Source organism: Papio anubis, unplaced genomic scaffold (genome assembly GCF_008728515.1).
Source record: "Papio anubis isolate 15944 unplaced genomic scaffold, Panubis1.0 scaffold292, whole genome shotgun sequence".
Lineage (NCBI taxonomy): Eukaryota > Metazoa > Chordata > Mammalia > Primates > Cercopithecidae > Papio > Papio anubis.
Window position 1 is genome coordinate 36,791 of NW_022163018.1, and position 18,351 is coordinate 55,141.

General features: G+C 38.3%; 1 protein-coding gene across 4 annotated transcripts in view; it reads left to right on the forward strand.

Moving 5' to 3' along the window:
* The window catches only part of LOC101017846 (testis-expressed protein 9), a 67,349-nt gene that overhangs the window by 28,937 nt on the left and 20,061 nt on the right, over positions 1-18,351 (forward strand). For all 4 annotated transcript variants that reach the window (XM_009210238.3, XM_031661903.1, XM_031661904.1 and 1 more), the window contains 2 exons: positions 185-358; positions 18,032-18,166. In XM_009210238.3, coding sequence (XP_009208502.1) covers positions 185-358; positions 18,032-18,166 — 309 coding nt within the window. The remainder of the gene's footprint in view (positions 1-184; positions 359-18,031; positions 18,167-18,351) is intronic.

An 18,351-nucleotide genomic window follows, 5' to 3' on the forward strand; every position in this document is an offset into this window, starting at 1 on the left:
GTAAGCTATTAAATGCAAATAAAACATTTGACTTCCATTTTTTGAAGGTAAAAATAGACTGTAATTTGTTTTTCATGAAATGTGTATAAATGTCAAAGAACATATGAAACTTCTTTTTTTCTGCTTTGTTCTGATAACAAATCTTACATATTTTTTCACATAATCTATAATTTCATAACTATAGGAGGATGAAATTCAGAATTTAAAGTCTCAAGTAAAAAAATTTGAAGAAGATTTTATGAGACAGCAGCGAACAATTAATATGCAGCAGTCTCAAGTAGAAAAATATAAGACTCTTTTCGAAGAAGCAAACAAAAAGTGTGATGGATTACAGCAGCAGTTGTCTTCAGTAGAACGGGTAATTATTTTAGTATTTTTCCTAACTTAATGCCAAAAATACAATAAAATTATTAAGGTTACACATTTGTATAGATGCCATTTTGACATTTGAGTTATTTTATTAGTATTTACTGAAAACTCTTTCCCCTGCCATAGAATATTTTTTAACAACTGTATTGAGATGTAATGTAATTCACCCTTTTAAAGTATACAATTCAGTGGCTTTTGGTGTATTCATAGAATTGTGCAACTATCACCACAACCATTTTCATAATCCCTAAAGAACACTTCATACCCTTTAGCCACCCCACCCTGACCCTGCTCCCCTCAATCCCTTATGGCCCTAGGCAACCACTAATCTATTTTATGTCTCAATAAATTTGTCTGTTCTGGAAATTTCATATACATGGAATCATATAATATGTGGTCTTTGTGACTGACTTTTACTTAAGATGTTTTCAAGGTTCATCCATGTTGCAGCACCTATCAGTACTTTATTTCTTTTTATTGGCAAGTAATATTCTGTTGTATATAACACATGTAATTTACCTGTTTATCAGTTGGTAGCTTTGGGTTATTTGGGTTGTTTCTACTGTCTGGCAATTTTAAATACTTTGAATATGCATGTATAAGTTTTTGTGTGCACATATGTTTTCATTTCTCTTGGTTATATAGCCAGGAATGGAATTGCTGGGTCATATGGAAATCTTGTGTTGACCTTTTGAGGAATTGCTGTTTTCCAAACTGCCTGTACCATTTTACATTCCTACCAGTAGTGCATGAAGGTCCTAATTTCTACACATCCTCACCAACATCTACTAGATTATCTTTTTGATTATAGCCATACTGCAAGGGTAAAAGAGTTACCTCATTGTGGTTTTGATTTGCATTTCCCTAATAACTAATGATGCTGAACATCTTTTCATGTGCTTAATGGCATTTGTCTATTTTCTTTGGAGAAATGTCCTTAAGATCTTTGCCCATTTTTTAAATTGGATTTTTAAAAATTAATAATAAGAACTTTTAAGTTATATGTTTAGATACAAGTCCCTTATCAGATGTATGATTTGCAAATAGTTTTCCCATACAGTGGGTTGTCTTTCACTTTATGGTACTCTTTGAGGCACAAAAGTTTTAAATTTTGATGAAGTCCAGTTTATCTAACATTTATTTGATTGCCTATGCTTTTGGTGTCATATTTAAGGGGAGAATGTATTTTAAGTAAACTATCCTAGCTTAAAACATTTTATATTAGTGTACCATTGTGAAAATAAAAATATACTGTTTGCGATTGCTTTGTAAAATGTGATAAGAATTATGTAATATAGCACATCGTGAGATTTAGTAAGAAAATGTGCCCCCTTTATTAATACCCTTATATTTTTTCTTTTGTATGGTCATATTTAAAAACCCTGCTTTTTAAACATTTTGGTCTTGTATAATTAGCATTATCTTGTAATAAGTTTTAATATCAAATTCACTTAGATATAATTTGTAGGCAGTAAATTCACACTTTTTAGTGTACAATTCTATGAGTTTTGACAAATGTATGCAGTAATGTAAGTATCACTATAATTGAGACATAGAACAGTTCCATCAGACCCCCCAAATTCCCTGTGAATTTAGTCAAGGCCTTCCCTAATCCCAGCCCCAGGCAACCACTGATGTGTTTGCTTTTTAAATTTTGGCCTTTTCCCAAATGTCACATAAATAGAATCACATAGGATATAGCCTTTTGAATCTGATTGTTTTTTTTTTCAGTTAGCATAAAAGATTTGATATGGTTTGACTGTGTCCCCACCCAAATTTCATCTTGAATTCCCACGTGTTGTGGGAGGAAGCCAGTGGGAGGTAATTGAATCGTGGGGGCAACTCTTGCCTGTGCTGTTCTTGTGATGACGAAAAAGTCTCAGGAGATCTGATGGTTTTAAAAGGGGGAGTTTCCCAGCACAAATTCTCTTCTCTTGTCTGCTGCCATGTGAGACATGCCTTTCACCTTCCAACATGATTGTGAGGCCTCCTCAGCCATGTGGAACTGTGAGTCCAATAAACCTCTTTCTTTTGTAGATTGCCCAGTCTTAGGTATGTCTTTATCAGCAGCATGAAAATGAACTAATACAGTATATTGGTACCAGTAGAGTTGGGCGCTGATGCAAATGTTGAAGTGACCTTGCAACTGGGTAAGAGGCAGAGGTTGGAAAAGTTTGGAGGGCTCAGAAGAATACAGGAAAATGTGGGAAAGTTTGGAACTCCCTAGGGACTTGTTGAGTGGCTTTGACCAATGTACTGATAATGATATGGACAATGAAATCTAGGCTGTGGTGGTCTCAGATGGAGATGAGGAACTTGTTGGGAACTAAAGCAAAGGCGACTCTTGTTACGTTTTAGTAGAGAGACTGGTAGCATTTTGCCCCTTTCCTAGAGATCTGTGGGACTTTGAAATTGAGAGATGATTTAGGGTGTCTGGTGGAAGAAATTTCTAAGCAGCAAAGCACTCAAGAGGTGACTTGGTGTTGTTAAAGGCATTCAGTTTTAAAAGGGAAACAGCACAAAAGTTTGGAAAATTGCAGCCTGACAATGCAGTGGAAAAGAAAATCCCATTTTCTGAGGAGAAATTCAAGCCAGCTGCAGAAATTTGCATAAGTCATGAGGAGATGAATGTTAATCCCCAAGACAATGGGGAAAATGTCCCCCAAGGCATGTCAGAGATCTTCACAGCAGCCCCTCCCATCACAGGCCCGGAGGCCTAGGAGGCATGATTGGTTTTGAAATGTGAGGACATGAGATTTGGGAGGGTCCTGGGGTAGAATATGGTTTGGCTGTGTCCCCACCCAAATTTAATCTTGAATTCCCACGTGTTGCAGGAAGGACCCGGTGGGAGGTAATTGAATCATGGGGGCAGGTCTTTCCTGTGCTGTTCTCATGATAGTGAATAAGTCTCAGGAGATCTGATGGTTTTAAAAATGGGAGTTTCCCTGCACAAGCTCTCTCGTCTGCCACCATGTGAGACGTGCCTTTACCTTCTGCCATCATTGTGAGGTCTCCCCAGACACGTGAAACTGTGAGTGCAATAAATCTCTTTCTTTTGTAAATTGTACAGTCTTGGGTATGTCTTTATCAGCAGCATGAAAATGGACTAATACAACATGCAGTATTTATCCCTATTATAGTCCATTTCTTTTTATTGCTGAGTAGTGTAAACACTGAATGAATATACTTCAGTTTCTTTCCCCAGTCATCCAGTAATAAAACTTAATTATAGTATTTAATAGTCTAAACTTGTGTTTCCAATATGGTAGCCACTTACATTTGTGGCTAAATTGTGATGTGCTGTAACTGTAAAGTAAAAATCAGATTTTGAAAAATTCATGTAAAACAGAATGAAGAATGTAAAATATATCAAAATCTCTTAATATTTTTTGTATTGGTTATATGTTGAAATAATATTTGAATATATGAGGTTAAGTGAAATACATTACTAAAATTAATTTTACCAGTTTCTGTTTCACCTGTTAAAGTGGCTACTAGAAATTTTGTAATTACATAAGTATGCTGTATTCTATTTCTATTGGTCTAAGAAATATATATAATGGGTGTAAAGGGAAAAAGCTGTAGTGTCTGGGGGAACATCCATGTTTTAATTTGTCATGACTTTACCATTTACCATTATGCACCCAAGTTCTGGTCACATCACTGTTCTAGTCTCACATAATCTTGAAACACTGGTTATATTTTTGATTCTTTTCATGTTCTTGGCCATCATCTCCAATCCTGTGCAATTTTTCTTCCAAATGTTTTTCATTCATCGCTTCTTTTCAATTCCCATTTTGTGTCCATTTTCCATTTCTTATCCATTGTATCCTGTACTTTGTCAGTAGGTTAATGTTCCCAGAGGGTGACATTGATTATACTTTTCCCTTTGTAGAGGGATAATTTTTTTCCCTTTGTATGGGGATGATTTTTTGAGTGCCATATGCCAGATAAAATGCATTTTATAGAAAGGGAAACTGAGTGGCCAGGCATGGTGACTCATGCCTGTTATCCCAGCACTTTGGGAGGCCAAGGCAGGCAGATCAGGAGGTCAGGAGATTGAGACCATCCTGGCTAACACGGTGAAACCCTGTGTCTACTAAAAATACAAAAAAATGCCATTCCAAGATGGCCAAATAGGAATAGCTCTGGTTTGCAGCTCCCAGCATGATTGATGCAGAAGACAGGTGATTTCTGCATTTCCAACTGAGGTACCTGGTTCATCTCGTTGGGACTGGTTGGACAGTGGGTGCAGCCCATGGAGGGCGAGCCAAAGCAGAGCGGGTGTTGCTTCACCCAGGAAGTGGAAGGGGTTGGGGGATTTCCCTTCCCTAGCCAAGGGAAGTTGTGACTGACTGTACCTGGAAAAACAGGACACTGCTGCCCAAATACTGCACTTTTCCCAAGGTCTTAGCAACCGGCAGACAAGGAGATTCTCTCCTGTGCCTGGCTTGGCGGGTCACATGCCCACGGAGCCTTGCTCACTGCTAGTATAGCAGTCTGAGATCGAACTGCGAGGCGGCAGCCTGGCTGGTGGTGGGGCGTCCGCCATTGCTGAGGCTTGAGTAGGTAAACAAAGTGGCCAGGAAGCTTGAACTGGGCAGAGACAACCGCAGCTCAGCAAGGCATACTGTCCCTATAGACTGCACCTCTGTGGGCAGGGCATAGCTGAACAAAAGGCAGGAGACAACTTCTGCAGACTTAGATGTCCCTGTCTGACAGCTCTGAAGAGAGCAGTGGTTGTCCCAGCACGGCATTTGAGCTTTGAGAATGGACAGACTGCCTCCTCAAGTGGGTCCCTGACCCCAAAGTAGCCTGTGAGACACCTCCCAGTAGGGGCCGACGGACACCTCATGTAGGCGGGTGCCCTTCTGGGATGAAGCTTCCGGAGGAAGCATCAGCCAGCAATAACTGCTGTTCTGCAATATTTGCTGTTCTGTAGCCTCCACTGGTGATACCCAGGCAAACAGGGTCTGGAGTGGATCTCCAGCAAACTCCAACAGACCTGTAGCTGAGGGACCTGTTAGAAGGAAAACTAACAAACAGAAAAGAATAGGATCAACATCAACAAAAAGGACATCTACACCAAAACCCCATCTGTAGGTCACCAACATCAAACACCAAAGGTAGATAAAATCACAAAGATGGGGAGAAACCAGAGCAGAAAAGCTGAAAATTCTAAAAACCAGAGTGCCTCTTCTCCGAAGAATTGTAGCTCCTTGCCAGCAACAGAACAAAGCTGCATGGAGAATGACTTTGATGAGTTAACAGAAGTAGGCTTCAGAAGGTTGGTAATAACAAACTCCGAGCTAAAGGAGCATTTTCAAACCCATCGCAGGGAAAATAAAAACCTTGAAAAAAGGTTAGACAAATGGCTAACTAGAATAAAAAATGTAGAGAAGACCTTAAATGACCTGATGGAGCTGAAAACCATGGCACGAGAACTTTGTGATGCATGCGGAAGCTTCAATAGCCGATTAAATCAATTGAAAGAAAGGGTATCAGGGATTGAAGATCAAATTAATGAAATAAAGTGAGAAGAGAAGTTTAGAGACAAAAGAGTAAAAAGAAATGAACAAAGCCTTCAGGAAATACGGGACTATGTGGAAAGACCAAATCTGCGGTTGATTGGTATACCTGAAAGTGATGGGGAGAATGGAACCAAGTCGGGAAACACTTTTCAGGATATTTCCCAGGAGAACTTCCCCAACCTAGCAAGACAGGACAACATTCAAATTCAGGAAATACACAGAGCACCACAAAGATATTCCTCAAGAAGTGCAACACCAAGATACATACCTGTCAGGTTCACCAAGTTTGAAATGAAGGAAAAAATGTTAAGGGCAGCTAGAGAGAAAGGTCGGGTTACCCACAAAGGGAAGCCCATCAGACTAACAGTGGATCTCACGGCAAAAACCCTACAAACCAGAAGAGAGTGGGGACCAATATTCAACATTCTTAAAAGAATATTCAACCCAGAATTTCATGCCCAGCCAAACTAAGCTTCGTAAGTGAAGGAGAAATAAAATCATTTACAGACAAGCAAATGCTGAGAGATTTTGTCACCACCAGGCCTGCCTTACAAGAACTCCTGAAGGAAGCACTAAACATGGAAAGAAACAACCAATACCAACCACTGCAAAACACGCCAAATGGTAAAGATCATCGATGCAATGAAGAAACTGCATCAATTAATATAACCAGCTAACCTCATGACAGGATCAAATTCACACATAACAATATTAACCTTAGATGTAAATGGGTGAATGCCCCAATTAAAAGACACAGACTGGCAAATTGGATAAAGAGTCAAGATCCTTCAGTGTGGTTTATTCAGGAGACCCAACTCATGTGCAGAGACACACACAGGCTCAAAATAAAGGGATGGAGGAAGACCTACCAAGCAAACTGAAAGCCAAAAACAGCAGGGGTTGCAATCCTAGTCTCTGATATACAGATTTTAAACCAACAAAGATCAAAAGAGACAAAGAAGGCCATTACATAATGGTAAAGGGATCAATTCAACAAGAAGACCTAACTATCCTAAATATATATGCACCCAATACAGAAGCAACCAGATTCATAAAGCAAGTCCTTAGAGACCTACAAAGAGACTTAGACTGCCACACAATAATAATGGGAGACTTTTACACCCCACTGTCAATATTAGAAAGATCAACAAGACAGGTTAACAAGGATATCCAGGACTTGAACTCAGCTCTGCACCAAGCAGACCTACTAGACATCTACAGAACTCTCCACCCCAAATCAACAGAATATACATTCTTCTTAGCACCACATCACACTTATTCTAAAATTGACCACAAATTGTAAATAAAGCACTCCTTAGCAAATGTAAAAGAACAGAAATCACACCAAACTGTCTCTCAGACCACAGTGCAATCAAATTAGAACTCAGGTTTAAGAAACTAACTTAAAACCACACAACTACATGGAAACTGAACAACCTGCTTCTGAATGACTACTGGGTAAATAATGAAATGAAGGCAGAAATAAAGTTGTTCTTTGAAACCAATGAGAACAAAGATACAACATACCAGACTCTCTGGGGCACATGTAAAGCAGTGTGTATAGGGAAATTTATAGCACTAAATGCCCACAAGAGAAAGCAGGAAAGATCTAAAATCGACACCCTAGCATCACAATTGAAAGAACTAGAGAAGCAAGAGGAGACAAATTCAAAAGCTAGCAGAAAGCAAGAAATAACCTAAGATCAGAGCAGAATTGAAGGAGATAGAGACACGAAAAACCCTTCAAAAAAATCAATGAATCCAGGAGCTGACTTTTTGAATTTTGTCTAAAAACAAAATTGATAGAACACTAGCAAGACTAATAAAGAAAAGAGAGAAGAATCAAATAGACAAAATAAAAAGTGATAAAAGGGATATCACCACGGATCTCACAGAAATATAAACTACCATCAGAGAATACTATAAACTCCTCTATGCAAATAAACTAGAAAATCTAGAAGAAATGGATAAATTCCTGGACACATACTCCCACCCAAGACTAAACGAGGAGGAAGTTGAATCTCTGATTAGACCAATAACAGGCTCTGAAATTGAGGAAATAATTAATAGCCTACCAACCAAAAAAAATTCAGGACCAGATGGATTCACAACCAAATTCTACCAGAGGTACAAAGGGAGCTGATACCATTTCTTCTGAAACTATTTCAATCAACAGAAAAAGAGGGAATCCTCCCTAACTCATTTTATGAGGTCAGCATCATCCTGATACCAAAGCCTGTCAGAGACACAACATAAAATAATTTTAGACCAATATCCCTGATGAACATCTATGTGAAAATCCTCAATAAAATACTGGCAAACTGAATGCAGCAGCACATCAAAAAGCTTATCCATCACGATCAAGTCAGCTTCATCCCTGGGAGGCAAAGCTGGTACAACATATGCAAATCAATACAGATAATCCATCACATAAACAGAATCAAAGACAAAAACTACATGATTATCTCAGTAGATGTAGAAAAGACCTTCGACAAAATTCAACAGCCTTACATTCCAAAAAATTCTCAATAAACCAGGTATTGATGGAATGCATCTCAAAATAATAAGAGTTATTCATGACAAACGCACAGCCAATATCATACAGAATGGGCAAAAACTGGAAGCATTCCGTTTGAAACCTGGCGCAGGACAAGGATGCCCTCTCTTAGCACTCCTATTCAACATGGTGTGGTGTTGGAAGTTCGGGCCAGGGCAGTCAGGCAAGAGAAAGCAATAAAGGGTATTCAGCTAGGAAAAGAGGAAGTCAAATTGTCCCTATTTGCAGATGACACGATTTTATATGTAGAAAACCCCATCGTCTCAGCCCAAAACCTCCTTAAGCTGATAAGCAACTTCAGCAAACTCAGTGTGCGAAAATCACAAGCATTCCTATACACCAATAACACACAGCCAAATCGTGAATGAACTCCCATTCACAATTGCTACAAAGAGAATCAAATACCTAGTAATCCAACTTACAACGGATGTGAAGGACCTCTTCAAGGAGAATGACAAACCACTGCTAAACAAAATAAAAGAGGACACAAACAAAGGAAGAACATTCTGTGCTCATGGATAGGAAGAATCAATATCGTGAAAATGGCCCTACTGCCCAAGGTAATTTATAGATTCAATGCCATCCCCATCAAGCTGCCAGTGACTTTCTTCACAGAATTGGAAGAAACTACTTTAAAGTTCATATGGAACCAAAAAAAGCGCCCGCATTGCCAGGACAATCCTAAGCCAAAAGAACAAAGCTGGAGGCATCTTGCTACCTGACTTCAAACTATACTACAAGGCTCCAGTAACCAAAACAGCATGGTACTGGTACCAAAACAGAGATATAAACCAATGGAACAGAACAGAGGCCTCAGAATCTACAACCACACATCTACAACCATTTGATCTTTGACAGACCTGACAAAAACAAGAAATGGAGAAAGGATTCCCTATTTAATAAATGGTGCTGGTAAAACTGGTTAGCCATATGTAGAAAGCTGAAACTGGATCCCTTCCTTATACCTTATATGAAAATTAATTCAAGATGAATTAAAGACTTAAATGTTAGACCTAAAACTGTAAAAACCCTAGAAGAAAACCTAGGCAATACCATTGAGGCCATAGGCATGGGCAAGGACTTCATGACTAAAACACCAAAAGCAATGGCAACAAAAGCCAAAATAGACAACTGGGATCTAATTAAACTAAAGAGCTTCTGCACAGCAAAAGAAACTACCATCAGAGTGAACAGGCAACCTACAGAATGGGAGAAAATTTTTTGCAATCTACCCGTCTGACAAAGGGCTGATAATCAGAATCTACAAAGAGCTCAAACAAATTTACAAGAAAAAAACAACCCCATCAAAAAGTGGGCAAAGGATATGAACAGACATGACTCAAAAGAAGACATTTATGCAGCCAACAGACACATGAAAAAATGCTCATTGTCACTCGTCATCAGAGAAATGCAAATCAAAACCACAGTGAGATACCATCTCACACCAGTTAGAATGGCGATCATTAAAATGTCAGGAAACAGCAGATGCCTGGAGAGGATGTGGAGAAATAGGAGCGCTTTTACACTGTTGGCAGAGTGCAAATTAGTTCAACCATTGTGGAAGACAGTGTGGCGATTCCTCAAGGATCTAGAACTAGAAATGCCATTTGACCCACCAATCCCATTACTGGGTGTATACCCAAAGCATTATAAATCATGCTCCTATAAACACACATGCACACGTATGTTTATTGCAGCACTATTCACAATAGCAGAGACTTGGAACCAACCCACATCTCCATCAATGATAAACTGGATTAAGAAAATGTGGCATATATACACCATGGAATACTCTGCAGCCATAAAAAAGGATGAGTTCATGTCCTTTGCAGGAACATGGATGAAGCTGGAAACCATCATTCTCAGCAAACTCTCACGAAGACAGAAAACCAAACACCGCATGTTCTCACTCATAGGTGGGAATTGAACAATGACACCACTTGGACACAGGGCAGCAACATCACACATCGGGGCCTATTGGGGGCTGGGGAGCTGGGGGAAGGATAGCATTAGGAGAAATACCTAATGTAAATGACGAGTTGTTGGGTGCAGCAAACAACATGACACATGTGTACCCATGTGTCACACCTGCACATTGTGCACATGTACCCTAGAACTTAAACTATAATAATAAAAAACATTAAAGTACAAAAAAATTAGCCCGGCACGTTGGCGGGCGCCTGTAGTCTCAGCTACTCGGGAGGCTGAGGCAGGAGAATGGCGTGGCGTGAACCTGGGAGTTGGAGCTTGCAGCGAGCCTACATGGCGCCACTGCACTCCAGCCTGGGCAAGAGAGCGAGACTCCATCTCAAAACAACAACAACAACAACAACAACAAAAAACAAAGGGAAACTGAGTTTGATGGTGAAGCAAATTACCCAAGTTTATATATAGGTAGTGGCAGAATAGGATTCAAACTGTGTCTTGACACCACAGTCTGTGTTTTTTCCACAAATCATATCATTCCCGAATCCCCCAAAATTAAATGAATGTAAGTACCAGCTATTTCAAAATCTTATCACTGTTTAAGAGTTTAATACTTTAAACTTTTATTTCACAATGAATGTACTAAGCGGTTATGATATATTGGCTATCTGAAGGCTTTTATAAAAACTTCCATTGGCTCTGAACTTTCCAGCTTGCATCCCTATCTACCCTGCCAGGTAGGCATAATAATTCTCATGGGTCATGTAACCATGAGAACTCAAGATTGAATCATTCTTTGCTAAGTCTCATTTTATATCTCTATACAAACAAACCTCAGTGTACAGTTCACAGAAATGCCAGAGCTTGAGTTTGATGGACTTGCTTTTATAAATCTGCAAAAGCCAACCGTTTTAAAAATTGTTATATATAACTTAAGCTTCTAATGCTAACAGACGGAGTTTTCTAAAATACAAAAACAGAAACCAATTTGTTTTGGCATTGGATTTTGTTTTTCTGTTAGTGATTTCTTTAAAATCAACTTTATTGAAGAATAACTTAAATACAATAAAATATACTTGTTTTTAGCTTATAATTCAATACGTTTTCACAAATTAATATTCCCTCATAACTACCACCGTAATTCAGATAATGAAAATTTATATTACCCTCCCAGAATATCCTTTGTACTCTGCCCCATAAATCTCTGACCTCTAATCATGGCCCCAGGCAGCCAGTGAGCTATATTTTTTCACTATAAATTACATTTTCCTTTTCTAAAATTTCATACCAGTGGAATCATGAATATGGACTTTTGTATATCTGGTTATTTTTCTTCATCATTTTTTTTTTTTTTTTGAGACGGAGTCTCGCTCTGTCGCCCAGGCTGGAATGCAGTGGCGTGATCTTGGCTCACTGCAAGCTCTGCCTCCCAGGTTCACACCATTCTCCTGCCTCAGAGTCCTGAGTAGCTGGGACTACAGGCGCCCGCCACCAAGGCTGGCTAATTTTTCTGTATTTTTAGTAAAGACAGGGTTTCGCTGTGTTAGCCAGGATGGTCTTGATCTCCTGACCTCATGATCCACCTGCCTCGGCCTCCCAAAGTGCTAGGATTACAGGCATGAGCCACCGCGCCCGGCCTTTAGCATATTTTTAAGGTTCATCAATGTTGTTACATGTTTTGTGGTTAATTTCCTTGTATTGCTCCATATTATTTATTTATGGAGTGTGGCTATCAAAAATCCACAGTGAATTTCCATGTACAAGTATTCTGTGTGAACACATGTTTTTGTGTATACCAAATACTTAGGAGTGGAATTTGTGAATTTTATGGAAAGTGTATGCTTAACTTTTTAAGCAACTGCTAAACTGTGTTCCATAGTGATTGTACCATTTTACATTCCCACTAGCAATATATGAGAATTAGAGTTACTCTGTATCATCATCAACACTTGGGATTATTATCTTTTTAATTTTAGCCATTCTAGAGGGGAAGAAATAGTATCTCATTGTGGTTTAATTTGTATTTCCTTTAGTTATCCGTAGTTATAATGGATATTGAACATCTTTTCATGTGTTTATTGGCCATTCATATATCCTTTTTGTGATGTATTTGTTCATTTTTTTTGCCCATTCAAAAATACTAAGTTGCAAATTCTTTGTTTCCCTATGTAATTCCTTTATTAGAAGAATATATATTTTGAATAGTTTCTCCCAATCTGACTTGGCTTTATCTTCTCAACAGTGTGTTTCAAAAGTTTTAAATTTTGATGAATTAAAAAATATTATTTTCTTGTGGCTTGTGCTTTTTTCCCCAAAATATTATTTTCTTGGGGTTTGTGCTTTTTTTCCTCATTCTATCCAAGAAATCTTTATCCACTCCAAAGTCATGAGAGTTTTTTCCTGATTTCTTCTAGAAGTGTTATTTTGTGTGTGTGTGTGTGTGTGTGTGTGTGTACCTCAAAATCATATATAAATTGACTTGTACTCTATTTCAAGTTCATTTTGTGTGTGATAAGGGTCAGGGTTCACTTTCTTCCGTATGGATAATAATTCAGTTCTTTCCCCATTTGCTTACCATGGCACCAGTGAAGGAAATGAATTGGCTGTATTTATGTATGGATCTTCTTTGAACTATTCTGTTATATTGATATATACATTTGATACAATTCATTAGGAAAGCCACGTGCACTGGAGTTTTCTTTTGGAAGGATTTCAATTACCAATTCAGTTTATTTAATGGATACAAGTCTATTCTGATTTTCTGCTGCTTTTTGAGTCAGCTTTGCTAATTTATGTTTTTCATGATATTTGTCCACTTCATCTAAGTCAGAGTTACTGGCATAAATTTGTCCATAATATTCCTTTATTATATTTATTATATTTATAATACCTGTATGATGTGTAATAATGGCCCCTCTTTCATTTCTGATACTGATAATTTGTCTCTTCTGTCATTTTTTCTTAATCAGTCCTACTTTAAATTTATTTACAAATCTCAAGAATAATGCATTTTCTACCCTCACTTTCTGAGAAGTCGATTCCCTCTCCCATTTTTGGAGATGATTATTAAACAGTTGGTCTTTTTTCCTCAACTTTGTAACACCCCTTCCAACATCCTTATTCTTGACTCATGACTCAGATTCCTTTTTCATTAAGGAAACAATCAAAAGATCATCCTTTCACTAAATTTACAACCTCGCTGCCTCTATACCACTCCCCACTCCAGTTACAGTGAATTAGTACCTCTTCTGTCTAAAGCTGGCCCCTTCACTTGTGCATTGAATACCATATACTCTCTTCTCCTCAAGGACTTCGCACTGGCAATTGTCCTTTCTCTTGCAAAATCAAATTTACTCTTATCAGATTATACTCATTAGTGTACAAACATTTCATAGAATCATTCATATATTTATTTATTTTAAAACTTCTTTAGATCTTACATCTACCTCCAGTCCTATATCATTGCTCCCCTTTATAGTGAAGCTTCCCAAAATTATTGTTTATACTCAATGTCTCTATACCTCATGTGCCATTTTCTCCTGAAAATACTTTGCTTAGGCTTCCATCTCTACCCTGCCATTGAAACTACTCTTAAAAAGGTCACCAATAATCCACATTGCAGTTGTGGTCCATTGTACTTGGTCAGTTATTCTTGACATGAATTTATATCTCAGCAATATTTGAAATAGTTGATTACTTCTTCCTTGAAACACTATTCATTTGGCTTCTAGAGCACCATAGTCATGATTCTCCCTCATTTTCCTGGCCTTACATAGTAGAGTGCTCAAGTCTCTTTATATCTAATCCTTAGATGATCTCATTCAGTTCCATGACTTTATATACCATCTATATATATATATGTTATTCATACTCACATTTCCGTTTCTTGCCCTTACCGCTTCCTTTCTGCCCACTTGATATCTCTATTGTGTGTTAAAGTTCACATGTCCTAAAGGAAGCTCTTGCTTCCCTGCCCTTAGCAAACCTGCTTCTCTTCCTTCTCCCTCTCTTAGTAAAAGGCATCACCCAGTTGTTCAGTCTAAAATTGAAGAGTCATCTTGATCTATCTCTTTTCCTATATCCAGATCCAGCTCACCAACAAATCCTGTCAATTCTGTCTTCAAAATCCATGGAATAAACCACTTCTCAAAACATTAATTACTTCTACCCAAGCCCAAGCCACTGTCTTTTATTTAAACTATTATAATAACCTCCTAGATTGGCAATACCACAGTGGCCAGAGCAATCCCTATAAAATTTAAGTCAGAGTTGGGTGCGGTGGCTTACGCCTGTAATCTCAGCACTTAGGGAGGCCGAGGTGGGCGGATCACAAGGCCAGGAGATTGAGACCATCCTGGCTAACCTGGTGAAACCCCGTCTCTACTAAAAGTACAAAAAATTAGCCGGCATGGTGGCGGGTGCCTGTAGTCCCAGCTGCTTGGGAGGCTGAGGCAGGAGAATGGCATGAACCCGGGAAGCGGAGCTTGCAGAGAGCAGAGATTGTACCACTGCACTCCAGCCTGAGTGACAGAGTGAGACTCCATCTCGAAAAAAAAAAAAAAAAAATTAACTCAGATCATCACACACATACACATATGCATACACACTTAAAATCCTCCAAAGGCTTCCCGTGTCACTCAGAATAAAATCCAAATTTATAAGTAAAGCTTACAAGGTTCACCTAGGCTTGCCCTGCCCACTTCTCTTACCTCAAAACCTAACGCTGTGCCTGTCACTCAGCTGAAACCACACTGACCTTCTAGGTGATTTTTTAATGTATCAAGTGGATTCCTACTACAGGATCTTTGTCTTTATTGTTCTTATTATCTGGAATTCTTTCCCCGAGATCCTTATTTGATTATTGTATTTTTTTTTAGAGAGAGGATCTCACTCTGTTGCTCAGGCTGGAGTGGTGCAATCATGGCTTACTACAGCCTTCACCTCCCCAGCTCAAGCAATCCTTCTGCCTCAGTCTTCTAAGCAGCTAGGACCACATACATACGCCACAATGCCCAGCTAATTTTTAAATTTTTTTGTAGAGACAAGGTCTCCCTATGATGCCTAGGCTGGTCTCGAACTCCTGGGTTCATCCTCCCACATTGGCCTCCCAGAGTACTAGGACTACAGGCGTGAGTCACCGTGCCTGGCCTCCCCAAGATTTTAACTTAAATCATTACCTCACTTCATTTGGAAGACTTCCCTGACTACTTTATTTTAAATAGTTATACCCTCCCTTCATTGTTCTGTCCCTTTACCCTTTTTTTTCTTCATAGCCCTTACCACTACCAGATATTGCATATATGTATGTGTAAATATGTGTTCATCTTCTGTCTCTTCCTCTAGAATGCAAACGTCATGAGAGGAGGAAATTTGGTTAATTTGTGTGCCCATGATATAGAATAGTATCCTGCATGTAGTAAGTGCTTAATAAATGTGTTGAATAAATGAATGAAACCTATTAGGTATAGATAATATTACTCACAATTTCAGATATGGAAATAAGTCTACCACAGCTGTCAGGTTTTCTGACTCCAAGTCCATTCTTTTCTACCTTAGCCCCTTATTTCTGAAACCTTATCTGATGATTTATCCTCATCTGATTATTTCTTATCTGAATTTCTGTGGTGCTTTGTGTTATTCCCAGAGCATTTATTACATTTGTCTTCTGCTGTGGCTGATGCATGCCCCTCTCTTTTCTTACTCTCCCCCAGTGCCTTTTATGAATGCTTTAATAATCATGAGAGAGTGGTACATCATTTCCTCCTGAAGCTAACAGTATTTTAATTTTAATGTTAAATTTGATTTTCTTAGTTTTTTTTTTTTTAAACTAATGTGCAACTCAGGATTTCAGATTTGTCATGAAATTTTTGTCTAGTGACATGTAACTGCTTAAATTTTTATAACACTAGAAATTTGTTTAGTGGATTACTCATATAGAAAAACTTTGTTTCCTACTTTACTATTCTTCTGGGTACCATTTTTTCCCCACACCTCCCAAGAAGAGGGCAGTATTGGTTCAGGGATAGGGGACATCATATGGTACAGGATGGTTTTCATTTTTCTGTGAAATAGGTTACAGAGTCATCAGCAGGCAAGAGGAAAGATTCAGTTCTATATTCTTAAGAAGGAAGACTGAAATGAGGCAGCAAGAAATGTGGACTTTGTAGCTAATGAGAATCTTTGCCTTTTCTATGTGAACAGTGAGATAAATCAGGCTAGCTCTTCCTGTTGCTACCACCCACAAAGCTGTGATGAAGGCTGTGATAGCAGATGGTATCCATACACAGTTTGATTTGTTTAGAAACCTACATAAAGAGCAGCATGTGTTTTGTTTTGTTTTTCCCCTTAATTACTCAGAGCCAGGGAGACTAGTTTTTAAATAAAATATAGTGATATAGCCAGAAAAAAATTATAAAAAAATACACAACTGTATTTTTAACTGCATCATTTCAACTCTATAATATATTGAGTATCTGCTCAATTTATTGAGTAAGGCTCTGGACTAGGCGTTACTTTGTAGGGGATATAAAGAAGAGTGAGTTTAGTATTACAAAATAAGTTCAGTTTAATTAACATGTGTGTTAGTGTCTTTTATATCCCACTGAAGTGCTGAGTATACAGAAATTAAGACAGTTCTTTTCTTCAAGGAGCTTAAACTATAGTGGGGGAAATAAAGTTAAGGGATAGTTTCAGTACCACGTAGCAGATACGATGATAAATGTGTCTTAAGGTGCTTTACAAGCTTTGAAGAGGGCACTTAATATAATCTGGGTGGATAGTGAGGATTAGAAAGGAAATATGTCTTGGGGGAGCTAATGCCCTAGAGTACAAACCTAGCTGAGTCAGTAGGTGCTAGTTACGTGAAAATGAGTGGGCAGAGATCAGGGCAGGAGGAAGAGCACAAGCAAAAGACTGGGGCAGGAAACACCATGGCTGTTTGGGAGAGATCCAATTACTGCTCGTAACATCTTTGGCAGGAGATGAAGCTGGTTGACAGGGGAAAGATTATGGTGGAGTTCACAGTTTATCCTCTACGTTCGTGTTTCTTCAGGTGTTGGCCTGTTGACTCTCTGCAACAGAATATCCTAGGATGTTTGCAGAAATATAAGACTAAACTCACCCCAGGATGTGGAAAATAATCTATAAGATCTGTTGTTTCTACTCAGAATTGGGATTTTCCTATAGGGCTATACAGAATGTTGTGATGAATATATTCTTAAATGATTTACTTTGTCAGGTATACAGAAAAACAGTGGAGAGTTTCTCTTAACATTGGTCTTTTTGGGAGGTTCCCAGAAGAAGAAATACAGTTATAAAGAGTTGTTTATAAAATAGAGGACAGGTATACTGTGTCTTGAGTCAATAAAGAGAGACAAAATTCCAAACAAAAAGTAATTTGAAAGCCCAGTTCACAAGTACATTTTTTAGGATATATTTCTCTAATACTAATTTGGGGCAAGAATTCCTTGAGACCTCTAACACTTAGTGTTCAGCCTCTAGCCCCGCGTGTGCGTGCATGCGTGTGTGTGTGTGTGTGTATAAAGTTTGAGAGAAAGCAAGGCATATGGATATGGAAGATACTGCAAAATGATCAAGGGGGAACCTATGATACATTTATAAATGTTCCATAATCTTTTTTACTATACAGGAATTAGAAAATAAAAGAAGACTGCAAAAACAGGCTGCAAGTAGTCAAAGTGCCACAGAGGTTCGCTTGAATAGAGCTCTAGAAGAAGCAGAAAAGTATAAACTGGAGTTAAGTAAATTAAGGCAAAATAACAAGGTATGGGAAAATTGAAAAGCTTTTGTAGTGATCCCTTTTGGTAACTACTACTTTTATGAACATGTCAAAAATAATACTTAAATTATAATTCTTGATGTCATGCTGAACATTTGTCTTTTCAGAAGAAATATATTCATTAGCAGTATACGCATTTCTGACATATTAGGATGATATGCTTGTCTATC